The sequence below is a fragment of the Simochromis diagramma genome, unplaced genomic scaffold, assembly GCF_900408965.1.
Source record: "Simochromis diagramma unplaced genomic scaffold, fSimDia1.1 OVJJ01000685.1, whole genome shotgun sequence".
In the NCBI taxonomy this organism is placed as follows: Eukaryota; Metazoa; Chordata; class Actinopteri; order Cichliformes; family Cichlidae; genus Simochromis; species Simochromis diagramma.
Window position 1 is genome coordinate 3,539,064 of NW_024387477.1, and position 25,540 is coordinate 3,564,603.

The 25,540-nt window shown below is 41.1% G+C and overlaps 1 protein-coding gene across 4 annotated transcripts; it reads right to left on the reverse strand.

Annotated features, from left to right (window-relative positions):
* Positions 1 to 215: 215 nt before the first annotated feature.
* mtus1a (microtubule associated tumor suppressor 1a) lies at positions 216 to 25,435 on the reverse strand. 4 transcript variants are annotated; one of them, XM_040015154.1, is made up of 15 exons: positions 25,169 to 25,435; positions 19,188 to 21,210; positions 18,816 to 19,038; positions 17,570 to 17,794; positions 16,212 to 16,304; positions 15,725 to 15,844; positions 10,770 to 10,987; positions 6,660 to 6,726; positions 4,350 to 4,564; positions 4,117 to 4,222; positions 3,905 to 3,978; positions 3,710 to 3,805; positions 2,993 to 3,109; positions 2,806 to 2,903; positions 216 to 1,225 (listed from the first exon to the last, which is right to left on the reverse strand). In XM_040015154.1, the coding sequence occupies exons 2-15, from the start codon at positions 21,090 to 21,092 to the stop codon at positions 997 to 999; spliced, it is 3,786 nt and encodes a 1,261-aa protein (XP_039871088.1). In that variant the 5' UTR covers positions 21,093 to 21,210; positions 25,169 to 25,435; the 3' UTR covers positions 216 to 996. The 4 variants fall into 4 exon arrangements, with proteins under 4 accessions (XP_039871088.1, XP_039871089.1, XP_039871090.1 ...); XM_040015155.1 differs by lacking the exon at positions 25,169 to 25,435 and adding an exon at positions 23,072 to 23,486; XM_040015156.1 differs by lacking the exons at positions 17,570 to 17,794; positions 18,816 to 19,038; positions 19,188 to 21,210; positions 25,169 to 25,435 and adding an exon at positions 16,687 to 17,512.
* Positions 25,436 to 25,540: the final 105 nt, after the last annotated feature.

Genomic DNA, 25,540 nt, shown 5'->3' on the forward strand with positions numbered 1-25,540 from the left:
ACTTTGGATTAGGATTATGAATGAATGCTTGTGGTTTATAAAAGCATTAACAGGTTGGACCCAGTATATACACTGTATAGCATTTCAGTCAACTAGAGTGAGGGAAATTTGGCATTTAAACTTCAATATCTCCTTAGAAAAGCTCACGAGTAGAGCTTCATCATAAAATGTGGGTACCACTTTTACCAGTTTTGACTGACAATCCATTTCACAGCTTCAGTTTAATACAAGACTTTATTAATAGATTATTTCAAACAGGATCAGCACATCTATTATATAAATTCCAAACAAAAATACTCAGACATTTCCAAGATACAGTCTCTGACACAGATGAGCAAAGCTGCTTCTGGTCAGCTCTTTGCACAGACGCTGACTTTAAAGCTGTGTTAGGAGGCTTCGGTACGGGCTACACATGCAAAGAGACTTGGACTGGTCCCTCGGTCAAATAAACATTGAAACAAAACCGTACAAGGCCACAAATGATCCAGAACCCAACTATTACCAAAAAAAAAAAAAAAAAAAAAGAGCCTTTAAAAATAACATAACCAAGGAAATTCTGAACATACTTATTAGTTTTATAGAAAGAAAATAATAGTAATTAAAAAAAAAGAAAAAGAAAAAAAAAAAATCGGCATAAGAAGTTTAATGTTTTTTTTCGTCTTTTTCCTGCAAATGTACACATGCATGTATTTTACTGCATGTACTGTGTGTGTATGCCGAGCTTCAGCAAAGATAAGCCTCTACAAATAACAAAGTGTTTCATTACATAGAAGTCCTGAGATTTCCTCTTTCCTCCATCCAAAGAATCAAATTCTAAAGGCAAACATCGTGGCCTTCTTTATTAAGTGCTTCTGTGCAGTGTCAGAGTTCATCTCATTCTGAATGAGCCAAGGTCAGGCTGATGTTTTGCTAAATGCAAAGGAAACAAAGATGGCTCTTAAGTCCAGAGGGATAACTCAAATGCAGTGTTCTGCTTCCTGGAAGCAGGAGCCGTTGTTATCTGGGTGACAGGGGAGGGCTGGAGAAGCAGCCAGAGCTGCGAGGTGATTGGAAGTTGAAGGAGTGGGAGGGAGAGGTGGAGGTGGGAGACACCTTGCGTGGGCTACTCAAGTCTCCATTATGGAGCTTCCACAGCAGCTCCTCGTTCTCCATAGACAGACGCTTGTTCACCTTGGACTCCTTATGAAGCGACTCCTGCAGCATGGCCTGCTCTGTCGACAGCTGCCTGCGGTGCATCAACACAGAGTCAGAGACGAGCCGAGGCCTGAACAAAGCATTTCATCGTATACAGTTTTTTTTAAACTGGGGTGTACTGTGACAGTCACTTATGCTGCAAGGCTAACCTGCTCCAGATATGCAGGTACCACGTATGAAAACAACACCTACTGGCCAATCAGTTCTCTGGAAATGGGGTCAGCATTCCGGACAGATTCCCTTGACCTCCGTATGCTGAGAGGAGGAGGATCTAAAATTCTTCAGCAGTGTCTCGTGTCTTTGTGTTTCTCTGACAAGTTTCATTAATATACACATTCTTACACTTGATTCCTTCCAATTTTACAGTTTTAGGTTAATATATTAATGTTTCTAAGACATCCTCGGACATCTGCGCTGCACTTTATATCACAACTGACTTTATGTCAAATTTGGACACAGACTAAAGGCCTTTACACACCAGAAGCACAAAATCTGTATAAATATTTTATGTTTCAATAATATTATTTTGGACACCTATTATTATTTTTTCCAAACCAAGCTTGATTTTTCAGATTTTCTGGATCCAAATCAACAGATGTGACCAATCAGATCACTGTACTTGGCAGCAAAGTGCATTCACAACTCAAATATGCAACGATAGGAAAATAGTAGATGCACAGATAGATGCTGTCTGGGTCAGTCGACTCTATAAAATAAAGTCTCTGCTTACTCGGATGTGCCCCCAGCTCTGAAAACAAGAGCTCAAACTGACATCCTGAAATATGTACGCGAGCAGGCGTGATGCAGCTTCATCTCCTGGATGAAACCATGAAATTATCACTGCTGCCTTCTTCTGAGAATTACTTTATTAATTTAGCAGGCCTCTTCCAGTGTTAATGACCGAAGTGCACACTTTAATTTAACACACACACACACACACACACACACACACACACACACACACACACACACACTTCAGGTGTGTGTGTTTTCTATATTTGGATGAGTTTGAATCTCAGTAACTTCCACCTGAAGGCATAAAGGTCAGTTTTGCAGCCCTATTTGACAAAACGTTGGGACGCTGTGGAGGCCCTGTGAGTTGCGTTCACAGACAGTCATTTCTAGACATGCTCGTGAGCCAATGCAGCGATTTCCATCACAGAATCAGGCCTGTTTTTAATGCTGTGCTCACCGACGGCCTCAGCCATACAATATTCCTTTTTGGCATTTTCCTTTGCGCGGCAACAAAGATAAGACAAAGCATCCCAAATTTTATTTGGAATTAGGGTCGTAAAAGCAATTCCAAAAAAAAAACAGTTCTACAACCGCACTGACCTCCTCAGATGGAAAAGGGAATATGAGTCACTTTTCAATACATATTTGGAATCTTTGTGAGTAGCTGCGGCACCAGGATGGTGGCGTGATCGATAGTTTTTGGAATAAAGTGGAGGTGCATTAGAGGTTAGGAATTATATTGGCACACAGAAAAAAGCTTGGTGTTCATTACACTTAATGAATGCAGTCATTTAAAATGAGTCTGAGCTGAGGCAGCTGTTCAGGTGCTTCACTCTGTGGAATTAATCACTATGAACCCATATGGTGGACTCTTACCTTGAAAGAGCAGCGTGTTTTTCCATGCGGGCTTTGAGGTCTTCGTTCTCTTGCTGGACTTTTTTAAGGCTCTCGTCTAACTTTACATTTTTCTCTGTCTGGAAAAAAAAAAATGAATGAAAAGAGCGAGTTTAAAAGGGAAAGTCTCAGCAGCAGTGCTGAACTTTAAGTTTCTTTATCGTCTGACCAGTTTGTCTATCTCCATGAGCTTCTTCTCCTGTTGGTGGACCTGTGTGTTTTTGATATCCAGCACCACTTTGAGACTTTGTAGCTCCTGCTCCAGATACAGAGTGTGAGGGTCCTTCTGTGAGTGAAAAAAAGTAGAGGGAAATTGCTTAGGATCCTTTATGAAGATAAATAAATAAATAAATAAATAATAGACCATATATGGGTGGGGCGGTGGTTAATGAAGCACTCCATTACTGATCATGTGTCGTTTTATTAAACTGCTGCTCGTGCCATTTTTTTCTGAATAAGTGTATTAATAACAAATATGGAGTGACAGGTAATGTGAGGTAGTTAGCCTAAATAACTATGCTGGGGGACAATACAGAGTACAGTTCGAGCCACTTTACATTAATGAGGAGTGGCGGCCTTACTGTACAACAGCACTGCAGGAAAATTAACTCTGGGCGGGGGAATCTAGTGCATATGTAGCAGAAATTAACTCATTTCAATTCATACCTATTCATACAGTAGAGAAGAGTTAATGAGGGTTAATTACTGAACAAACAAATCATTGCAGACTCGAGAATGAAATCCTCTAAGAAAATATGAAGACATTTTTGCATCTGTTCCCATTTTATCTTAAATCTATGCTGCACCTTTCATGCTCAGGGGGAAACGACACTAGAGTCACAAGATGCTTCTGTATCAGATCTGAGCTATAATAAGCACAGAGTACCTGACTGTTTTCAGCCAGCTCTTTCCTCTTCCTCTCCTCAGCAGTTAGCCTCTCATTTAGAGCACTATTCTCCAAGGTCAGCTCCTCAATTTGACTCTGTGGATGTACAGCACAACAAAGTCTGAGCAAACCATTACCAAGTAAGCTACAGTCCTGTTGTAAGATGACTTAAAAAAAGCAGAAGAGGAAGCTCACAGAGAGAGAGGCTTCAGCATCTTTTAAGGTTTTGTCCAAAGCCTCCAGCTCCTGGTTGTGGACTTTCCTGAGCTCTGAAAGGTTTGCAGATTCCAGTATCACAAAATGAAATGAACCCAATGAAAATGCATGGAATAAAAACAAAGATAAATGTTCCAATATTTAATGCCTGCATTATGCAGGTGATGAATATATTTGGATTGTTCTCTCACCTTCCAGTGACATCTCATACTGCTGTTTAACACACTGCAGCTGTTCTTCATGGCTTTTCTCAAGGTCCAACTTCATGGCTTCATGATTTGCTTTAAGCTCTTCAATCTTTAAACAGAACATAAAAGTCAGTTAATTTTCCCCACAGGATTAAATAAAATTGACTACTAGACTAGGCTGTAAATCATCTTAAAATTTCCCAAAATAAGAATCAGAAGGTGCTGTAGAGACAAACCTGCTGCTGCATGACAGTTTTGGACTTGTCTGCCTCTTTCTGGTAGGCACAGTGAACTTTGTCCCTCTCAGCCTGGTAGTAGGCCTGCAGCCTCTGCTCCAGCTCAACCAGGTCATTACGGTGCTGTTCCTGCAGTTTGTGCAGTGCATCCTCCAGAGCAACATGCAACTCTTCATTCTCCTTCTCTAGACGCTCAGATGAATGAACAGAGGAAACTGGAAGGATAAAGTTTTATCTTGGTGAAAGCTGACAGCTTGCATTGTATTCAGCTACTCTGTTTATTAAATATCAGTCTGTACAGCTGCAAAGTCAGAGGAAAATTTTCATTAGTAACTGTAAGAAATCTGATGTGTCCTCTAATAAAAGCCTTTTTAGCAAAGTCCTCGTTGATGCGAACATGTGTCACCAAATGCTCTCCAAAAAGGAATGGAAAAACTGACTTTCAAGGGGAGGTGCCTGCACACTTGAGTGCTGATGCCAGCTACACTGCATGTCATTTCCAGACACAAGAAATAGAAATGAGTCCAAATTCTTTCACAACATCTCAAGGCAGATTTTTTTAAACCATTTCCAAGATGATCATTGGCCATTTTATCCTTTATTTGCCATTGATGGCTTTTGTTTTCCATCTCCAAATCAGCCTGACAAGTTCCAAACTGTTTCCACTGACAAGTGTTTATATCTGGGCTGAAGTGGGTGAGAGAAGCAAACTCCATAAACTGTCTGCAGCTCAAGTGTCTGTGCACAAACAGTGCAAATATCTGTCAGCTGGCAGGTCAGTCAGTGCACTACAGAGAGACTGTGATAGTGTTAAGACAGTTATGAAGAACAAAAACTTCTTCCATGTCAAACAGGCTGTGCTCCTCTAAAATCAGAATACTTTAATAGTTCCTAAGGAAATTATGTGGGTTACAGTTGATCCAAAACAAGAGTAACAGACTGAACCAAATAATACAATAATGTATTATTTATTGTACAATTAACACTAATAAGAATGACAAAAAAAACCCCTCAAACATTCAGGACTTGCAACTATGTGCACCTGCAGCAGTGGCTGTCAAATGCTGAATCCAGATGTTGCTCTGTAGTGACACATGTGTGGCAGGTACAATTTGATGTTCTCAGGGTGTCACTGCACAGTGAATGTTTGTAGATCATTTCCAAACAAAAGGTAATCTCCCAAACCAAATGAAAAAAATAAATAGAAAAATAGAAAAAGGAAAGTCAAGGAATTACATTTCATTGCCTGAGAATGAGGAGCCGCCTTATTCAGAGTGGAATAATGGCAGCAGATCCAGGAACAGATGACAAGCAAACGAAGGGACAATCTATCAGGCTTTGGCACGTATAGTTCAACAAAGAGGAGCAAAGCATTTTGCAGTCATGTGACCTTAATGTCCAAACCCCTCCACATAAAACACCTTGTGGCTCAGAGTTTGGGTGAGATGGGGTTTGGAAGCAATGCAAAAATACCATCAACAAATTGCTCCTTGGATAAGTAGAGAATCTGTAAAGTACACATACAAGGAAATTAACTAAAAGAGAGACGATATTCCTAAAATAATTCCAACGACTTCACACATCCAAACAAGTTTACAAAAAGTCTGCCTGAGGTGAATGTAGCTTCCCAGAGATGAAGAATGTGTTTCAGTGCAAATACAACAGCGCTCAGCATATAAGAGCAGTCATGTGGAAGTCCCGCGGCTGTGAGGGAGGGGCCACAGTACTACTGCTGGTAAAAGAGATAAAAGGCTGGTGTGTGAGCTATGTTTGAGTGTGCTCGGGCCTGTTTGACAGCACTTAAGCTGGACATAAAACATGGATCACTCTCTCCAAGAATTCACAAGGCCTCATGTGGTGTGGCATTCCACCAGCCCCTCCTGTGTGGGTTCAGAGGTCAGACTGCCACGCTGTGGGAAATGGAAATCACTAACAAAAAAAACTAAACGTAACCAACTACTTGCCTTGGCAACTGATTTTCAGTGGACAAAACAGTTAAGTAAAGAAAGTGCTGCATGGACAGTCTGTGTGGTCAAAGCTTTATCTGCATCTGGAAATGATCATCTTTAGTCATGAAACACATATAAAAGTTAACCCGTGACCGCAAACAGGGCATGGCATTAAAGATAAAGTCAAATCACCCTTAAAGATTTCCTTAATTTCTACCAACCTGAACAAAAATCTAAACCTAAGGGATTAAAAATAAAAATCCAGACAAAGTAACTAGATGCAAACCCTGCACCAGCAGAGTTTCTTTACACAGCTAAACACTGCAAACACTTAACATGAAGCCAAGGTGACCCAACTTACCCAGCTCTTCTCTAAGATTGACCAGCTCCTGGGACAGCTCCCTGCACTGCTGCGTGGCTTCATCACGCTGCAGGCAAGAAAAAGGTAAACAGTCACACACACACACACACACACATACTCGTGCATTTATTTCTGCAGCTTTATTCCAGCACAGTAACAAGACTAAATTGTGACAGTCAAGATTACAAAAGGGGAAATGCAAGTAATGCAATCATCCAATTACTGCAGTTTTCCTACTAAAATACTGCATTTGAAATACACACAAAAACCACCAAGAGCAGCAGCAGCCACAACAACAACCACCACCACCAGCAAACGCAGCTAACAAGAAAAAGCCAGAACAAGTGATACTGAGAGGAACTGAAAAAAGAAAAAGAAAAGAGAGAAGAAACTCCCTTACTTCTCTCTTTCTGAGTCAGTTTTGCAGTGGAAAGGCTGTGCTGTAGCTGCAGTGCTCCTGCTAGACTTCAAACTGACGCATAGATGATCCAAAAACTGTTTATCTCCCGTCTATTACGTTTCACTTACTGTCCCGATTCACATCAACAACCTGACACTGTGCACAGCACACCGAATACCTGGCATTATTTAATTATGGATATGAGAAAAATCAGGCAAGTAAGACAAGCCAAACATCACCTCACTGATCAGTTTACATTAGCAAATATGTGTTCACCCTGTCCTGCATCTATTCCTCACTGCAGAGTGGAACAATGTAGAAGCTAGTTACCCTCTCTGCAGCGCAGGGAGCACTAAGGCATGCTTTGCTGCCAGAACAGCCCATTGTCCAGCCTCAGCCAGAGGCTTGGGTGCTGGAGTCCCCCCCCCTGCGTACTCCAGGACAGACAGTGGTCCAGGTGGGCGCGCCACCTCCTCCCAGACTGCTCTGACTACATCTGAGGCAGGACTGAAAAAGCCGCTTCCCCTGGCTGTGGTGAGTGACTGCAGAGTGCATTACCGTATTCCATCTAAAATAACAGAAGGGGCAGGCTACAGTGTGCATGAGAACAGCCTCCTCAGTGAGGTGAGGTCACTTTAAGACAGCAGTAAAGGCAGCCAGAGTGGAGCAAACAGATAAATTCTTCAGAGCTGTCTGACATCAGGCTGCTGGAGCAGGACTTGTGCTGTGCAGTGACCTACCCATGGGATACACGGAGAGGCTTCATTACCACCATCCCCCACTACTCATCCAAACAGATTAAATCACCCCTCTGCACAATTATATTACATCCTGCTGTAGAGCTACAGGCTGCACAGGCACTGTCTTCCTATAAGGTGATGATACAATGCTGTGACAGAGGAAATTTCCAGCTTCTGTGTGAGCAACACGATTTATGTTCACTGACTGTAAATCGTGTTGCTCACCAGCATTCAAATATTATTTGTTCACTAGCTGGCAGTATAGAAAATGTCTACAGTTCAACTTGTTTTCCTCTTTGAATTCAGTTCACATCAACTACAATGCAGCAGTGCCCTTTTATTCTTCTTTATTCACATGATTTTCACCCAGAAATTGAACAACAAAAACCCCCAACTTGCTACCATGCAGCCCTACAGTGTAAGCAAAAAATCTCCTTCATTATCCAAAATACAGATTGTTTTGTTAGGCAGTGGATGCTTTCGCTAATTTAATTTGATATCATTACTCAGCACAAGCCTCTGCACTGCACAACTCTTATAGCCTAATCCAGAGAGGAGAAATGTCCCTCGTGTATACAACTATGATCCATGTCAGGTGTAGGATGACATGAAGCTCAACTGAGACCATGACTGATGTAGATCACGTTCCCGTCTCCTGGAAATATTGAGACTTAACAAGCAAACATATAAATAGCTAAATAAATAAAGATCGTATTTTTGATTTTTTTTGTAATGTGCTTCCATTTCTGTGCTAAGAGGAAACCAGTCTTATAGCATTTCTTTTTCACCCTGTCAAAACAACAGTCTGGTGGGGAAAGTGTTAAGAGAAGGCATGGCAAACACCCCATCCAAACAGATGATAAGAAACAGTCCTCGCTTAGCATTTGGCTGCTGTTCATAACCATATCAAGTCAACAGCTGGGGCATTCTCACAGTGTCAGGGCCAGGGCCAGCTAGCTATTCTTGGTATGATCAGTAACCACCAGATTTCAAAGCGTAACACATCTGAACATTAATACACCCAACATCCAAAAATCACTTGATCTGTATCTCACAACCTCAGTGACTTCAGATTACATATAAAAGGCAAGTCCCTGCGTCTGATATACAGCAAGCATTAGCATTAAATAGTATCATCCTATAGGGGTCGCAAAAAGAAGCAGGACATGCAATAGTTAAAACTGACTCAGTGGGAGGAGACTTTTGTATTCTAGAGGAACGAGCGTGTTTTTAATACTTGTTGATGCATTCAGTTTCACAACCCAGCCGTCCAAACAGAGGGGAATGAGGCAAAGATCAGTGACACAACATCACACACTGTGCCTCATACCAGCTGTCACATTACATCACATGACACGAGCAGCGACTTAAACGTATTCTGCTCCAAATGTCTTCCTCATGACTGCACTGAGACCACATGGAAAAAAAAATCTGTTATGTTTTCATGTAAACAAAAAAACTAAGTTTTGATTTAAAAAATATTCACAAGCTACTAAAATAAATAAATATAAATCATTTTGAAGCCAATTTCTAGTGCTCATCACCAGGTGGACCACATCCATTGTCAGGGTTAAAATTCTGGCTAGACTGAGGCTGTCCAATGAATCAGCTTCTCAGATACAAACTAATAATAAATAAATAATGATCACTTAAATTTAATCTTTATAACTTATCTGTGCTACTGGACACCGGCCTTTCAAACTAAGTGAACCGAAAGAGTTTTAGCCATTTTGTGGGAGCATGGGGTAAGTAGGGAGAAAGAAATGGTGAGAGTTGGACACCTGCACCAAACTGACTCCACCCCGAATAAGGAAAGGCATGACTCCATACTTCAGGAACATGCTCCACCTTCTGGCTTTTATTTCTGTGGGGAAGAATTCATACTGCAGATCAGTAAGAACTAGAAGATGTTTCCACAAACTAGCAGATAAACTTCAGACATTATCCAAAGTAATGAAAAATTAATTCAGGGGGAAATAATGTGCAGTAAACCACACAAGCTTTTAAAGAAGTTATTGCTGTTTTTTTGATTGGTTAGAATGATGAATCATGTTAAATGGAGACAAAAATGTTCCCTAGACTCGAGTCCTCTGAGGTTTCTCTTGGCCAAATATGAACTCTGTCGTAACTACAGTAATGATAAATTAGTCTGGTGTCAAAATCTGGAGTAAGGCAGAAGTAAAAGCAGTTGCTGACATTAAGGCCAAAGGAGAAAAAACTTCAAAGGTGACTGCATGCATTACAGCTGAGAGAAGCAGTGGCTTCGTTTTCTGAAAATACTGTTAGCTGCAGAGCGCCCTAACTACACCACAACAAACTGAGCTTACAGCACCGGGATGCTAAATGAAGATTTACAGACACGAACATATCAGCGTCTGACCACTGCAAAACACAAAGTGACCAGGAGAGAACAATCCTACCACACCAGACTTTTTGCCACTGATGCATAACATATGATGTAATCAAACAAGGGCATTACTGAATCAACCCAGAGAGCTGAAACACTGTGTCCTGCACATGGATTCAAACAAAGAAACAATTTCACTCACATTATCTACATAGTTTTGCTCTGACAACTAAATAAGGCAGTTTGATGGTTGGGTGGAGTACGACTATTAGGATAGATGCGCAAAACAGTAATGCCATTAAGTTTCCCCTCTGTCAGAACGCACGATGTGATGTTACAACACTTGTAGTTATGATTCAAGCACAATGGACTCGTGTATGTGTAGAAAAATTATTAGCTTAATATAAAGAGCAATATTTTTTATGTGTTTTACTGGAACGTCAAACTCACTGCTCGACAACATTAGTTTCTACTCTAAACAGATGATCATAAGAAACTACTGTGAGCTGAACTCACTGAACTTGGTTAATGATTGCCATGTCTCAAAACTAACCAAATGTGAGTCATAAAATATACTTTAAACTGCAAATGAAAGTGTTTCTATGAAATAAATCAATTCTTACCCCAGTCAATGTTTGCTGCAAGACTATGGAGAGTGCTTCAAATCTACAGTTACTGGCTCTCAGGAGTCCTTTGAGCTGCTGGACGTTCTGGTTTATTCTGTCAACTTCTGTAAGACTCGCTGGCACTGCATCCTGAGGCCTGTTGCTCTGCTTCTGTTGTGATGCTTGCTGTTGAGGGCGTTGTTGGTGGGAGCCAGCTTTGGATTTGTTCTTGTCCACTGTGGGAAAAAAATACAATAAAATAAGGACTTTAGTGTCGTGACAACCCCGATCATCAACAAACTCCCCTCCATAACCACTGCAGGTGAACTGACAATACAGTACAAATCACGACACTCATGTCAGGCGCACATTTGCAACAAGGCCCGAGTCAAAGCACTTATGCATGCATCTGTCCAATCAGGCAGTCTGATGAATCCCAGCGCTGCTCCTCTGATGGCCCCGAAGGGAAAAATGGAAAAAAGAAAAAATAGATTCACTGAATACAATTAGATTTTAGTCTAGTGCTCTGCAGGCACTGGTCTCCAAGGACAGCTTATTTTAGCAAGGCCAGCGTTGATTTACATCAGCCTTATACATACATCACTGATATGCAACAGCTACCATCAGTTCACATCGTTTACTCTACTATAACAGAGGATCACCTGACTGAAAATTTCACTACACATGCTGTTTTGGGGGAGGAAAAAAAAAAAAAAAGAAAGAATAGTTCCAACATCAATTACAATGATACTAATGGACATGTTTATATATCATGCTAGCTCTTAAGAGACAGTTTCATAACATAGTACTGAAAATAGCCTGGGACATATCAGGAATCCCAGCTTTAATGACTGGAATATACTGCTACTACATGCAGCTGCCTGTGGGACTCATTACTCTGGGACTAATTATCACCTTTCAGGGGTAAGCCTCCCTCAGGTTGATGTTTAGACATTGAACAATAATCATGAAAGTCAGTAAAGTTGACCTTTTGGATATACATTTTTGAATTAAGTCACATTGATCTTGAACTTGTATGTAAGAGTGTCATTTTTGAGTCAAATTAAACATTGTGATAGCAACTCATTCATTAATCAAATTTTGGAGGGATGAAATCGATGCAATCTTGCTTTGAGAAACTAGAGTTATATAAAAACAGATTCATCATTCTGCAGCCATAAAATATTGGCATCATACAGACAGACTTGAGTTTTCAAAGCTCTGTATCCGGATGTGCAGCTTACTTTACGGCTGCCAGAGTAAACTGTTCAGCACGAGCGTTGGGCACAGCCTTTAAGACAAACAAAACGCCTGTCTTGTTCTGCAACAACTACATGTGTTACAACTGTTAAGACATACTGCACCATGGGCGCTGATTTAGCTCAGTGCGTTAAGCGGGCGACCACATGCCATACGGCTGAGAGCGGTCGGCCCGGGTTTGAGTCCGACCTGCGGCCTTTTGCTGCATGTCTTTGCCTCTCTCTCTCTCTCTGCCCCCGCTTTCCTGTCCTTTCTTCACTGAGGCTATCAAATAGCCAAAAAAAGGACATACTGCATCATTCACGGAAAGATTCTAAATATTTAGATGTTTGGTTAGTAATTGTCACCATGGTGTAGCTGGAACCACAAGACTTGTGATCCTGACTAAGTTATGTTTATAAAAGACTGATGTTTGGGACTCAGATGATTCAAGACCATTCAAACATTTTTCCTGAAATAATAGAAATATGTAGTCAAAAAACCCCAACACGTTTTTAAATTTCCAAGCTTTTGTTTTCAGTTTTAACGTCTTACAAACATTCTGGCCATTTGAATTACATGTAACAGACTTCAATGTCTACACTCTCTTTTTTGTAAACAAAGCTAAAACATGAAACACTTTTTGGCCAAGTATTTCAATATGGATTTTGTTCATAGTTCTGATATTTTTTTTAATGTTGTACTAAATTGAATTGGAACTCTAAAAGTGTTTTGCATGTTTTGAACAAACCTAGCAGAGGTTTGTTTGAATTACATCGCCCTCTGCTGGCTGGAAACTAGAACAAATAGAGAACATCTCAACTTCACCAACATGTTATATAAACGTGCTTGTATAGAAGGGAAAGAAAAAAGATTATCTACTGTATCATATGCTTCATACATTTACACATTTCAGGCTGTAAAACTATGTTTCAGTGAAGCATTCACTTTTCTCCTGTGATGACGACCCAGTGTAACACTAATACAAACTCAAAACATTAATGAAATATTCAAATATTAACAAACGTATTGTCAGGGAGTCACTATTAAACCTTTCTATAATGCTTTAAAAGCATCGTGTCACTTTTGCTTCACATAAACACACAAATCTGCACCCACATGACATTTAATTTCCTTTACATAAGCACATAATCGCCTTCTTTGTCTACTGCTCCATAGCAACACAGAAGACTTACAGCTATTCTCATCCAAGTGTCTAAATACAAAATAATGACAAGCTTCTCATTTCACTTCAGACTCAAAGAAGAATAACTGTACCACTCTAACTTCTATACTTAAACAGAGAGATTTAATGACTCCACAGCATTGTGCTCTGCTGGTGTGAGGAGATATCACATCATAGCACAAAGCATGATGGATGATGAGACCCCTCACAATCAGGGGCTTGTTACAGTTCTTGGCTGATACAGTAAGGGGCACAACTCTAATCGTATGATAATGAATGAAAATAAGAAAAATGCACAAGTTTTAATACTTGTGAATCAGTGATACAGTAGCAGATTAGAACTTAAAAAAAAAAAAATGATACTATTTAATTACTAGAAGGATACAAAATGCTTCCGAAATTGCTTCATAAAACAAATTTACCACATTTGAGAAAAACAAACAAACAAACAAAAAATGTACAAAAGCTTTAAGCAAACATGCAGTTCTACAATTACAACAAGACTGCCATGGAGTCACTTAGACATAAAGAACCAAAATAACCCCGGCACATTTGACTGAAACAAGAGTCATAGAAATCCCAGGAAGCATGGAAGGGAAGTGGGACATTTGGATACATCATCAATGCTTGAAGATAATATAAACAAACACTGAATGTCAAAGACTATTACAGTTTTTGGTTAAATTATTCTTCAATTTTTCCACTCCTAGCATACTTCAGCCCAGGGTCACATGCTTTGGAGCCATCTGTATTGCCAATTAGTATATAGCTAAAAATGGATTTCATAAACTGACACCACAGATCTACTTGAAAGGCAAACTGATTGGCTTAAATACAACAGCACAGAAACTGCTCAAAATGTCATAATAACACTGACAACAATATTTAACACCAAAACAACTGACAGACCTGCTTGGAAAACCACAGTGTTCTTCCTGCATCCTGAGAGCAGCTGAATATTTCGGAGTAAACCTTTGGCTGTCAGACGCACGTGGATGTTGGACAAGGAGAGCTTCGGCGACCATAACATCTCAAAAACAATGCAAAAGAACCAAAGTCTTCAGCTAACAGTTTGATTTAAAAATCAAAAACCCAGTTTCACGATTCAGATGGTTGGTGCTAGCTAAGGACCATGAGCTGTGGTGCCTCTCAGTGCATCATGCCTCAGGTAACAGCAGCACTGATGAGGTCTGATGGAAAATTACTAAATAAATCAATAAAAAGCAGTAGTAACAGCTACTCCACTGAGATGGCCTTGAAAAAAGTGAGGGCACCCAGTTCGGCATGGCAAAAGTCCCAACTCAAAATCTAATTCCCAGCTGTGAACAGTACAGGGTCAAAGCCTGGCCATTGGTCGTGGCACAGTCTGAAAGACGTGATAAAGGCAGAATGGGGGGGGAAGCAAAAATCTCTTAATCCTCTGTAAAGTCAGCCGTCAGCTTTTCACAAAAATGCACAAATCTCCCAAAGTAAAGCAGCATCTCCAAGCTGGATGATGGCGGTGCTGTAGCACTGCCAGGATGCCAGGGGAGAGAGTAGAGGGGGTGGGGCTAGGGAGCAGAAAAACGGGTGGGAGGAGCAAGCATGAGAACATCAGCCAATGGGAATTTGAAGTTGCTAAGGCATTACTCCATTTCCCTGTGTCCCTGGCAGTGGGATAGTAATAGATAACAGGAAGCTCATGGCAAGGTCAGTATGATGACAAATCAGGTTTAATTTAATGTGTGTTCCAGTTTAGCTTCTGCTCAAAGACACAATCCACTGACACCATAAAAGACAGCAAGAGATGAGAAGCCCTGAAATTTCAAGCACTGCGTATGAATCACAGCGAGCAACTCTCAAGTTCAAAGCTGGGTTGACTAATATGTCACACGTTCCTCGCAGCAGTGGAAATATGAAATTGTTAGTCATTAGTAGACAGCACACTAGCTTGTCTGCACAATCTGTTTGCCTGGTCTACGTTGTATTTATACTTACATATAGATTTCTTTAAATAGCAGCTAGATCAGTCGATAAGGCATGAGTGAGGACTGCTGTCCTAGGGGTGAGGAGGTCAATTATTAGAGAGGGGCTCAGAGTGGAGCTGCTACTGTTTCATATTGTAAGGAGCCAGCTGAGGTGGCTCAGCTATCTGACAAGGACGCCTCTGGGGCATCATGTTCGGGGCATGTACTACTGGGAAAAGGCCCCGGAGTAGAACCAGGGTACCCTGGACAGATATCTCTCTGCTGCCCTGGGAACACTTTGGTGTTTCTCCAAATAAGCTGGACGAGGTGGCTGGGAGTGAGGGAGGCGTGCTCCCCCTACGACTCAAACAGAAGCAATTGGATGGATTGATAGTTTAATAGGTCTATACATTTAGAAAATGAAAACTTCATCTGTTGCTGTTATACTTTAATAGTATATAATGCACTGTGTTAGTTTTGGTCCGCCACACTATCAAATGGAACAAAACCTACACCATGCTGATGTTTAGTTTAAACTTAGAAAATACAAACAAGGACTTTAAAAATTCTGTAAAATACAGAGAGAATAAAATGAGTCTTACCAGATCCAACCAGCGTTGATCGAGCAAGTTTTGCAGAAGCTGTCTTTAACAGAGGACCAATTATAGAATTTGATGCTCCTTTTCCAGTGGAAGCAGCAGGCTTGTTTACCGTAGACAAAGCTGTTACAAGCAAAAGATCCAGGAGAGAAAAGAGGCTGGAGTTAATCTGACCCATAATGAAGGTGACACACTGCCTGCTGAGTGAATGACAACTGTGAAACAGAAAACTAGTTTGAGGAGGAGACAATTTAATTTAATCAAGACTAAACAGTGCTTATCAAGCATCGTTACCATACTATACAAACTTTAACAGATTAGGTCACATTTATGAAGGTCATTAAAAGATAGATTTAAAAAAAAGAAAAAAAAAAAAAAAAGAATGTCCTGTTCAAAAAGTGATCAATTGTTATTCAAAGAAGGCTTAAATGTAATCACATTTTACAATGAAAGACTGCGATATGTGTGGCGTGTGGTAGTGTGATCCTACTTGGTCCAGTGTTTTTCCCAGAGGTCGAGATGAGCCTTGCTTTCAGTACCACAGATTTGAATGGGGTTGCTTTGTGTGCAACTCCTCCAGAAACTGTTGGAGGCATTAGAGACATACTGGTTAAATACCACAATGTATGTCATGATGTTCTGGAAATTCACTGGGAATTAGTATAACAACCTTTGGCATCACTGGTAGTTTGTCAGAAAGTCATTTGAAGCCATTTAGAGACAAAGAATATTTTAGTTCTAGCATGTGCAATGTAGAATGTAACAATGTAAATTAAGTATTGGAAGAGTGTATTATAAGACAAATGACAGATGACAAAATGACCAAAACAATAGCAAAAAGAACTGAAGCTACAATTTTTAGCACGCCAAACAAACGGTTAGGTCATCCAAATTGATAAGATCCCAAACAGTAAATAATTCACCATGGCAACCCCACTAATGAGTCAGCTGCCAGCTCAACTTACTTCTCCACAGATTTCTCTCTTTTCCATTAAATGCAGCTAACAAAGGGATGATGCAAAAGCGATAGGATCCAATGAGCAGGCAGGTCAAGAGAGTGAGGTCACAGCTGGATGCTGCACTGCCTTGTGTAAGTAAAGAAGAACTGTTGAAAACATGAGCTGGAAATTCCGTCCAGGTGCAGCTTCGAAGCCCAGTGTAGCCAGCCATTGGTTTTCAATCAAAAAACAGAAGAAACGCTCCTTTGAATCCACCTCAGACGGCATCAGTTGTAGTGTATGTCTGCTCTTTCTCCTCCAGGCAACACTGCGTGTGAACTAGAGTGGAATAGGAGCCGTTGCCATGACAACCAACAAGGGGGTCCCCGACTTAGACAAATATATTCTCTCAGCCAATCAGAGAGCTCTATGCTGTTGAGGATTCGGGAAGCTCACATCAAAACATTGCTCCATCTATTCATGACACATCAGTACATTCTGATTGGCTGTTCAGAACTCCAAAGCAGATAACCCTTACAATGAAGATCATTTTCCCAGTTTCCTGGAGTTCCGTTCATTCATTCAGCTTTATGTTTAACATGTTTCTACATCCTTTCAGAAGAAATCAGAAAAATCTATGTTTAAGATGTCAAGCACCTATAATCATAGCAGAGGTGGAGGATTGCAATCAGAGAAAGACTGCCCAAGGGGAGATTCCAATCCTAGCCAGGGCAAAGTAGGTCATCATCCTAGCCACATGTGTCCTTAAAAACCCTCCAATAAACATCATGGCTAATCCCAGAAACCAGTTCATAACTGTTTTTATACCTTTATATAACAGCATACTGGCACTATTTATAGAAAGAATATCCTATTTCTAAAAGCGACAGAAAATTCTTATTAATCTCACCTTGTGTATTCCCAGAGCTTTGGGATAGCGCATGCTGAACACTGGTTTGAGTAAGGCTCCTAAAAGTCCTGTGTGGTAGTTTACTAACAGGGGTGGACCGAGGACCTATAACAGAGGGCTGAGTGGGAGTCTGAGGAGGTTGTAGTTCATTGACCTGGGGCTCAATGTTGGCTGCTGAGGCAGATCCCAGGGATGGCTCTCCTATTGCCTGTGCTCTCTGACAGCCTGGGGAAGGAAATGAGGTCAGCAGCATGAACCTCTTTATTAAGGATAAGCTCACTAATACATATAAAGAGTCATGTTCTAGGTATTGTTGATGTGTCAGATCCAGATAAAAATAAGGATATTTTTAAAAGTTAAAGCTAAAACCACATTCAATTGCACAGAAACTAGAATGCGAAAGTGTGACTACTTTCAGTTTTAACAGTCACTGAAACATAAGTTTGGGAACTTTGCAATCTTACCAACTCTAAATATTTAAAAATCAAACAATCCTAACAACAATCCATAAACAAAAATGCTGTAGCTCAATTTAAATTTAAAGCTGTGTGTACAGCTGAAAAATGACAATGTCATTGGTCATGACATTTTACTGTGCTAAAGGTCCAACTGGTTTAAATATTGTCCTCCTTTCAAACCATTGCTAACCTCAAAAACTCCCTTTCCTTCCCCTACTTTCCAGTTTGCAGACCGCTTCCCATCAGATGAACAGTCTCTCTCCTTTCCTCAGGATTCATCTAACAATAGCGCCGAGTAAGCTGTCCATTTTTGGCAAACACCTGAATAATTTGTGACAGACTTTGCTCAATGTCACCCTCTAGTGGAAAGGAAATGTCATGACAACCTAATTCTAGTATGAAAGCACATTGAAAAGTAATGAATTTGCAGTCGTTTCTTCTTGAAGTATTGGGTGAATATTATAAATATTTATAGTCCTGCTTTATCAGTTGGACTACATGCCCAACTTCCTGGAAAAAAAGAAAAGAAATTGTGGTGCTTTGAGCCAAAAGGTTAAAAAGGCCTGTTACACAATTCTGTTTACATAACATCGAAAAATCCAGTTAAGAAATCCCTAGGTTCTACTTTTACAAGGCATTGACTGTGGCCTCCTGTCTAGTATTTTAATGCATTTATAGGTGAACTTTGGCTTCCTCAAGACAATAAAGAATAACTTTTAACATTTCTGAACTGTTGCCACAGACCAAGTTCAACATAACAGGTTTAATCAAGCAAACATGACCCATACCTGTAATGCTCGTCTGCTTGGATTGAGGTTTCCCTACAGCTTTAGGGGTCCTGATTTCATTCATCCCCAGGGATCCCTGTCTCTGCCTGGCTGACAAAGTGGTTGGTCTAGGACTGGCAGGTGGAGGTTGTGAAAGTGGTGTTCTCCTAGCAAGTCTAGGGGATGGTCGCCAAGGTACACATCTAGTCTTACCATCATCCAAATGAGCTCTTGCTGACTCTGCCTGAAAAGAGAACAATTCTTCACTTAGTCTGCAGGTCTTGTGCATTTGGCCCAGATGGACTACAACACACAAGAAAAAGCCCCCTGTAGCCCCCCCACCTCTGACACTCATACATATTCACCTTCAAAATCAATGCTCCATCTACTCACCACGAGGCTTATTTTCTTGACCTCTCTGGAGGAGTTTTGAGTAGGGTCCTCAGAGTGTATAGCCTGTTTATTCTGGGAAGAGCAGCTCAGGTTCTTTGCTTTGGTTTGTCTCTGGTGCGTCTCGGCTTTAGTAATGTTAAAACTAGCTGAGAACTTTAGAGTTGTTTGCTTCTCCTTAGGTGTCCTGGACGCTGATGATGAACTGTCAGATGAGCAGCGAGGCCATGTCTTGAAGACAGAAGACTTGTCCTGACCCAAAGATGAGCCTGATCTGGCCACAGCTTTGTTTGACACACCCTTCTTTGGAGTTGGTTTGGGGCCACTTTTACCCGGGGATTTTTCTAGGGATGAGAAGCTGCTCTGGCTGCAAGCTTGCTGTGCTGAGGTTTCGGATACTTGGCTGGAAGAGGGCCCCTCTGTTTGAGAGCTGGGTTTACTGCACTGGCCTGCTGGGGTTTCTCTGCTCTTGCCCTGGCCATCCACAGCAGTATGCTCACATGACTGTGTCACAGTTAATCCCAAATTAGCAGCTCCAGCATCCACTTCTAACTGTCCATCATTAAATATTTTACTGGTGGCAGAATCAGATGTAGTGCTACTTCTTCTCTTGGCAGGAAACATACCATTTGGGGTTCTTCTCAGGGATTCAGTACGTTTATTCCCCAAATTAACTTCTGATTGTTTATGTTGTGGCACAGTACCTGGCACTGAGGTTTGCTGTGGATCTCTTGTTACGACTTTGGATTTTACATGACTGAAGTCAGGTTTGGGAAACCTTTTAATTTCTATTTTCTTAGCTTTTCTTGCTGTAGGTGGCAGTCCTGGGTCTAAACATTGTTTATCAGTGACAGATATTTGCTGCTGTTTAACAGGGTGACGTCCTGGGCTGCTCACATTTCTAATGCATGGAGACGAGGGGAGGCCGTTTATCTTGTTCTCAATGTTTTGCACTGGAGTGGAAGTACAAACACCCTCATCAATTTCCTGCGTATTTGACAGAGTGGACACAAAGGTCTTGCCTTGTTCTGGTGTAAATGCCGCTGAAAAAGGGGGCAAAGGTTCTGCTTCAGCACTGGTACAGTTTGCCTCTTTTCCACAGTCTGGAGAGGTTTCACAGATGAACGTTGTGAAAAGCCCCCGTTCATTCTCATTTGGCAAAGCTACAAAACAATTCGATGTTGCCATTTCATTTTCCTCATCGAGGAGCTCCTTGTTGTCTGCCTGAATGAAAGTCACACCAAGACAAGGATGGCCTGTGTTCTCCTCTGAGACTCTCTCTGCGGGTTTATTGCAGACGCCCAGAATAGTGGTCGACAGCAGGTTCGATACAGCAGGTGATTCTGGTCGACGTACAGCTGGAGAGATGGATGATTCCTCCAGGGAAGAGACTAATAAGAGTGACTGGTCCTCCAGACAGAAACTATTGCTCCTCATTACCATTTCCCCAGAGCTCAGAGAGCAGCAGTCATTCTCATTGGATCCCCTCCAGGATGCCCCACATGAACTCTGAGACATTACAGTATTGTTACTTTCATCCCCTCTGTGCCTAATAAAATCCTCCACGTCTTCATTGCTCATGAGACTCAAGTTTTGTTTCCAGAAATTAATGCCATCATTCACAGGTGTGGCAATGAAGGTTTGATTCAAGTTTGAAGTCACGCCACAGAAGACATCCCCATGTGTTAAGGTGGTATTGTAAAGGTTATCCACAGGGGAGCCCTGACTAAGGCGATGTTCCAGTACGTTAATGTCAGCAGAGCTGCTGGCTCCTCTGACATTCATGTACAAAATACTACTGCTGGAGTCAGGTGACACAGGTGTGGATGGGTGAGTCTCAGATGAAAGGATCAGCTTTATGTCACTGTGAGGTGGAGGCACCATGCTCTCAGGTTGGTCACTGGCCATGTTTAAGAATTCTGATGAGATTTTATTTCTTGTGTATCCTAAGTGCTGAACAGCTTCAGTTATGGGTTCAGCTGGCAGCACTTTAGCCCATTAAAATCTGATGACCAGGGAAGGATTTCTGTAAAAGAGGAGAAAAAGAAACCATTTTGGTGAAGGCAGCACCATAGCCTGTCAATACATTTGTATGTTCAAAGAACAGCATAAAAGCACCAACATACACTGACCAGCCACTTCATTATGTACACCTGTTTAACTCCTCCATAAAGCAAATATCTAATAAACCAAGAAATTTGACAAATATTCTGAATTTCAACCTCAGCATCAGAGTGGGGATGAAAGGCGATGCAAGTGACTTTTAACGGGACATGATTGTTGATGCCAACTGTGGCAACAGTAACCCAAATAACTCATTACAACCAAGATAAGCAGAAGAGCAACTCTGAATACACAACTTATTGAACCTTGAAATAGAAAACAACACACGATGCCACTAATGTCAGCTAAGAGCAGGAAACTGAATCTACAGCTCAGCAAAACTGGTGAGCCTGTGTGAACAACCAACCCAAACAATTTGTAATATTTTCAGCATGATGCATTTTATATTTAAACTGAGAACTGCATGAAAATATCACAGTCAGTGTTGATGTCTCTGTAGAATCATGATTTCAAAAGTGGCTTCAATGCAAGGATGGACCAACTTTTAGGAGGGATGTTTTTACTCTGCCGTGGCTCATGTGAGAGTAAAAACATGAATGAACTGTCTCCACAGCTTTGTTATGCACTGTTGTGTTTATCCAAGCAGGCTGGACAGCAGAGCTCGCCAGCCACAACTACAAAATCCACTGGGGTACAGATGACAGGAAAAGCAGACATTGGGTCACCAACAACTTGAAAATGCACACACAAACAGCTTTTAGCATTGCTACTGCTTTTAAGAACAATTAACACTTGGATGTACACAAAGATAAAGTCATACAGTCTACTAGCTACTTTTAAAAAACATCCTTACTGACTTTTTTTTTTACATTTTGTTTCCATCATTTTCATCCTTTTAATGGGAAAACATTGTTAACTTAAGTGCTCGCCACCCATTGTTGGGAAACAGCCTATAAGCCTTTGGCTTATTTGCATATTTTAGTGCCAAGATATTTTGCAGCATTATGAAAACAATCCAGAAAAATGACCCTTTTCTTTCCCTGTGCAAAGACCTGGCTCTTCTTGAAGTATGACACAACTTGGCAGTCGCGCAGACACCTGCAAATTATACAGATTTTTCTTTTTTTAAATAAAAATATCTCAATCACCTTAAAAAAGGTTCAATGTAGTTACATTTATTATTATTAAATAAAGCACTCTTTGAAATGGGAAATCCTATGATGACACAGGATTGAACCCTCAAGAAGTCAAATCACAGCCTATTTCTTTGAAGAAACATGGTGTTATATCCATATCCTGCCTCACCTTTAATATCACAGTTAAACAAAAACAGTTTCAGTGAATCTTATCAGCACGATCAGTGGTCAAAAACTCGATGAATGTGTTTGTTTAACAGGCAGAGAGAACACACCTTACTGTACATTGCAATCTCTACAATGAAGTATAATATATAGCCATGACAAGCTGAAGTGCACATTGAACTGTGGAAGTGCACCTTCAAGGCCAATGCTGTAAACTCAATAATGACAAAGAGCAGTTGTTTTGGTTGTTACAAATAAGCCTGGGCATGGCGTATTATGTAAGGTGCTGACAATCTGACGATGTTTATGGGTAAATAAAACCAAGAGATTCAAGTTACAAGACACTGAGACAGCGAACAGAAATAAGGAACAGTCAAAGAAGGAAGCACAACTGTGTACAAAGATTTAAGGAGAGGTACTCGGCTACAGTATAAACTAACTTTCAATACCTCCATTTGCATCCTCTGCATCCAGAGATTTACAGTAAGAAAGAAAATATCTTTAGTCAGCTTTTAAGCTTACTGTATTGCACTGGAAAGCACTTTTTGTAGCTCCATTCGCCTCGTTTTAGCCCTTCACAGACAATCCAATTACTACTTTCCTTGCAAAGTCCAAAATCCAGCCAGCTAAGCAGGCAATTGGGTGAGAGTCTATCGCCATCCCGCCGCTCCTCTGTCCTCGTGTTCAGAATCAGCCGTGCATCAGTAACATCACAGTCTGAGTGAGAGTGCCCCCCCATGCAGTTGTTAGCTTCACTTCTTTCACTCCCTGAGGTAACGTGATTTTGTCCTGTAGGCCTGCTGCAGAAGTGGATCATCAATCCATCTAACCAGCTCCTGTCTCAGACAAACTCAGTAACTTAGCTGCACACTGCTCCGCCTGTGCAAGCATGCAAAGGTCCAGCTAGAGGCAGTGCTCACTGCAGAGGTTCATTCCCCAAGTTCACAAAAGGATCAAGTGAGGCAGAGAGCAACACGTTACCTTATCCATGCCGAGGGGAGTGGCCATGGGCTGCCAGACAGACTTGGCATTCACTGTTGCTAAGCAGCCAAAGTCCCTCTTTTATGAGGGAATGGATCAGGCGGCTTTTTTAGCAACGGATAAATGAAAAGTAGAGCAGAATGATGTGAGGCCTAGCAAGAGGAGAAAGTTGCGCTATGAACGTTTTTAACCGTACATCAGTATTGGAATTTGCATTCAAACTCACACAATGATGGCAAAACACAGTTTTCAGTCTGACAACATCATTCTTTGATGGCACAGCCAGCTTGACACCTGATCCTGAAATGACAACAGTGATGTGACACCAGAGACTGAGACCACCAAGACCCAAGCTATTTCTGCTTAATCTATACAAGGCCTGTGACCCGAGACACGGCAGTCCAATCTTGACTTGAGATGTAAATCATGGTATGGAGCACAGTTATTAACCCCGCTCTTGGATTTAAGAGTCCTACAACTTTTAAATCCTGTTGATCTTGACATAAACATGATTGGAGCTTTTTAAAAACAACAAAAAACACTGGTCTTACACAACAATGCAAAAAGTCAAAAGCAGCTTTAAAACACAAACAACGCAATGTGTTTGATTAAGGGATCCATTTAAGTGTCTCTGTTCTCCTTCAGAGCAATGTAGTGCAAGTTACTGCCTGCAAATTAAATTATACATTTAAAAGTTGGAGTGAGAGCAACAGAACAATGCTTTTCTGTTCACGAAGCCCCTCAGGCACGGCATACAATGCCCCAAATGGCCTTTTCCTGGTTGAATGGATCATATCAGTATCACACAGAGAGTGGTTATGAGTAGCAGGACCAGCCATCAAAAGCCCAGTCACTGGACTGTCCAACACTAAAACAGCAAGCTCTGTTCAGGGAAAAAGGCTGGTCAGACAGCCCAGGGGAACAAAGTTAAACCAATGAGCCTGTGCAGTCTGCTCTCTTCAAAGCAATGAGCAAACACCAACTACACAGAGACATGTCCATACTCACAGAAAGCTACGTGTGGCTGAAATTTTAACAACATTAAGTCCTACATTGTGCCAACTGAAAGTTTGTCATAAATTAACTTATTCAGGGGTTATCAGAAATAGAATGAATCCTGCTAGGTGGCGTTTAGAGAAGCACTATAATTCCCTGGCCCTTTCACATGGATGGTCATTAGTACAGCAACTTCTGATCAAAACATCTTCGACCCCTGAACCCGACGGATATCCATTCGTGTGTGAGGCCTCCTCCAGCAGTCACCCAGGTCTAAACATAGGATGTTGCTACAAATAGCAAAGAAAAAGCTCATTGAAGTCGTTTTGGGGTCTGCGATCTGTTAGCAGTTCCCCTCTGACTGTAGTTACAAAATGGTTCAGTATATACAAGGATTAACTTCAACGGCTGGCCAAAATGACCAAATAAAGAACGGTTGACAAACAAGCCGAGGCGTTTAGCGTTAACATTATTTTCTGTTGAAAACAGGTGTAATTTTCGATACCTTTAATTTTCTAATTACATATTTACAAAGAAGAAAAACAAAAACTTTTTTACATTCTCTCCACCTTTTAAATCATACTGTAGGCAAGTGAGTTCATAAAAAGTACTTTCACAGAAATGTCAAAACTCGCTAGCTACCTGTCACAGGGGCGAGCAGCAGCGACGGGAGCGAGCGCTCGAGGTGTCGGTGGGCAATCGGTTCCACGTGCTCGTTTCTCCCCTTTTCACTGTATTTTTGTCGTGGAAAACTTCACGGTGTCACGTGTTTCACCGTGCCAGAGTTCAACTATCAACAGGGAGGAGTGATTGAAGAAGAGTTGTTTACATGAACTTTGACCTCTGGGAGACACCGACGGTGAGTTGGTCATATTTCTCACATAATTAGTTGTAAAATAAAAATAAACGTATTCCGTGCATGTGCTATTTACCTAGGATCAATACACACCGATACATTCAGTTAGCCTTTTTAAAATGAATACATGTCACAACACCCTTTTGTCCTTTCCTGGT

Excerpts from the sequence above, each read along its gene's own strand:
- mtus1a (XM_040015154.1), bottom strand. The coding sequence starts at position 21,092 with ATGGCCAGTGACCAACCTGAGAGCATGGTGCCTCCACCTCACAGTGAC. Across the intron at positions 10,988-15,724 it reads ATCAACGCTGGTTGGATCTG|TGGACAAGAACAAATCCAAA; the intron begins GTAAGACTCATT and ends TTTTTCCCACAG. Across the intron at positions 4,565-6,659 it reads CAATCTTAGAGAAGAGCTGG|TTTCCTCTGTTCATTCATCT; the intron begins GTAAGTTGGGTC and ends TTATCCTTCCAG.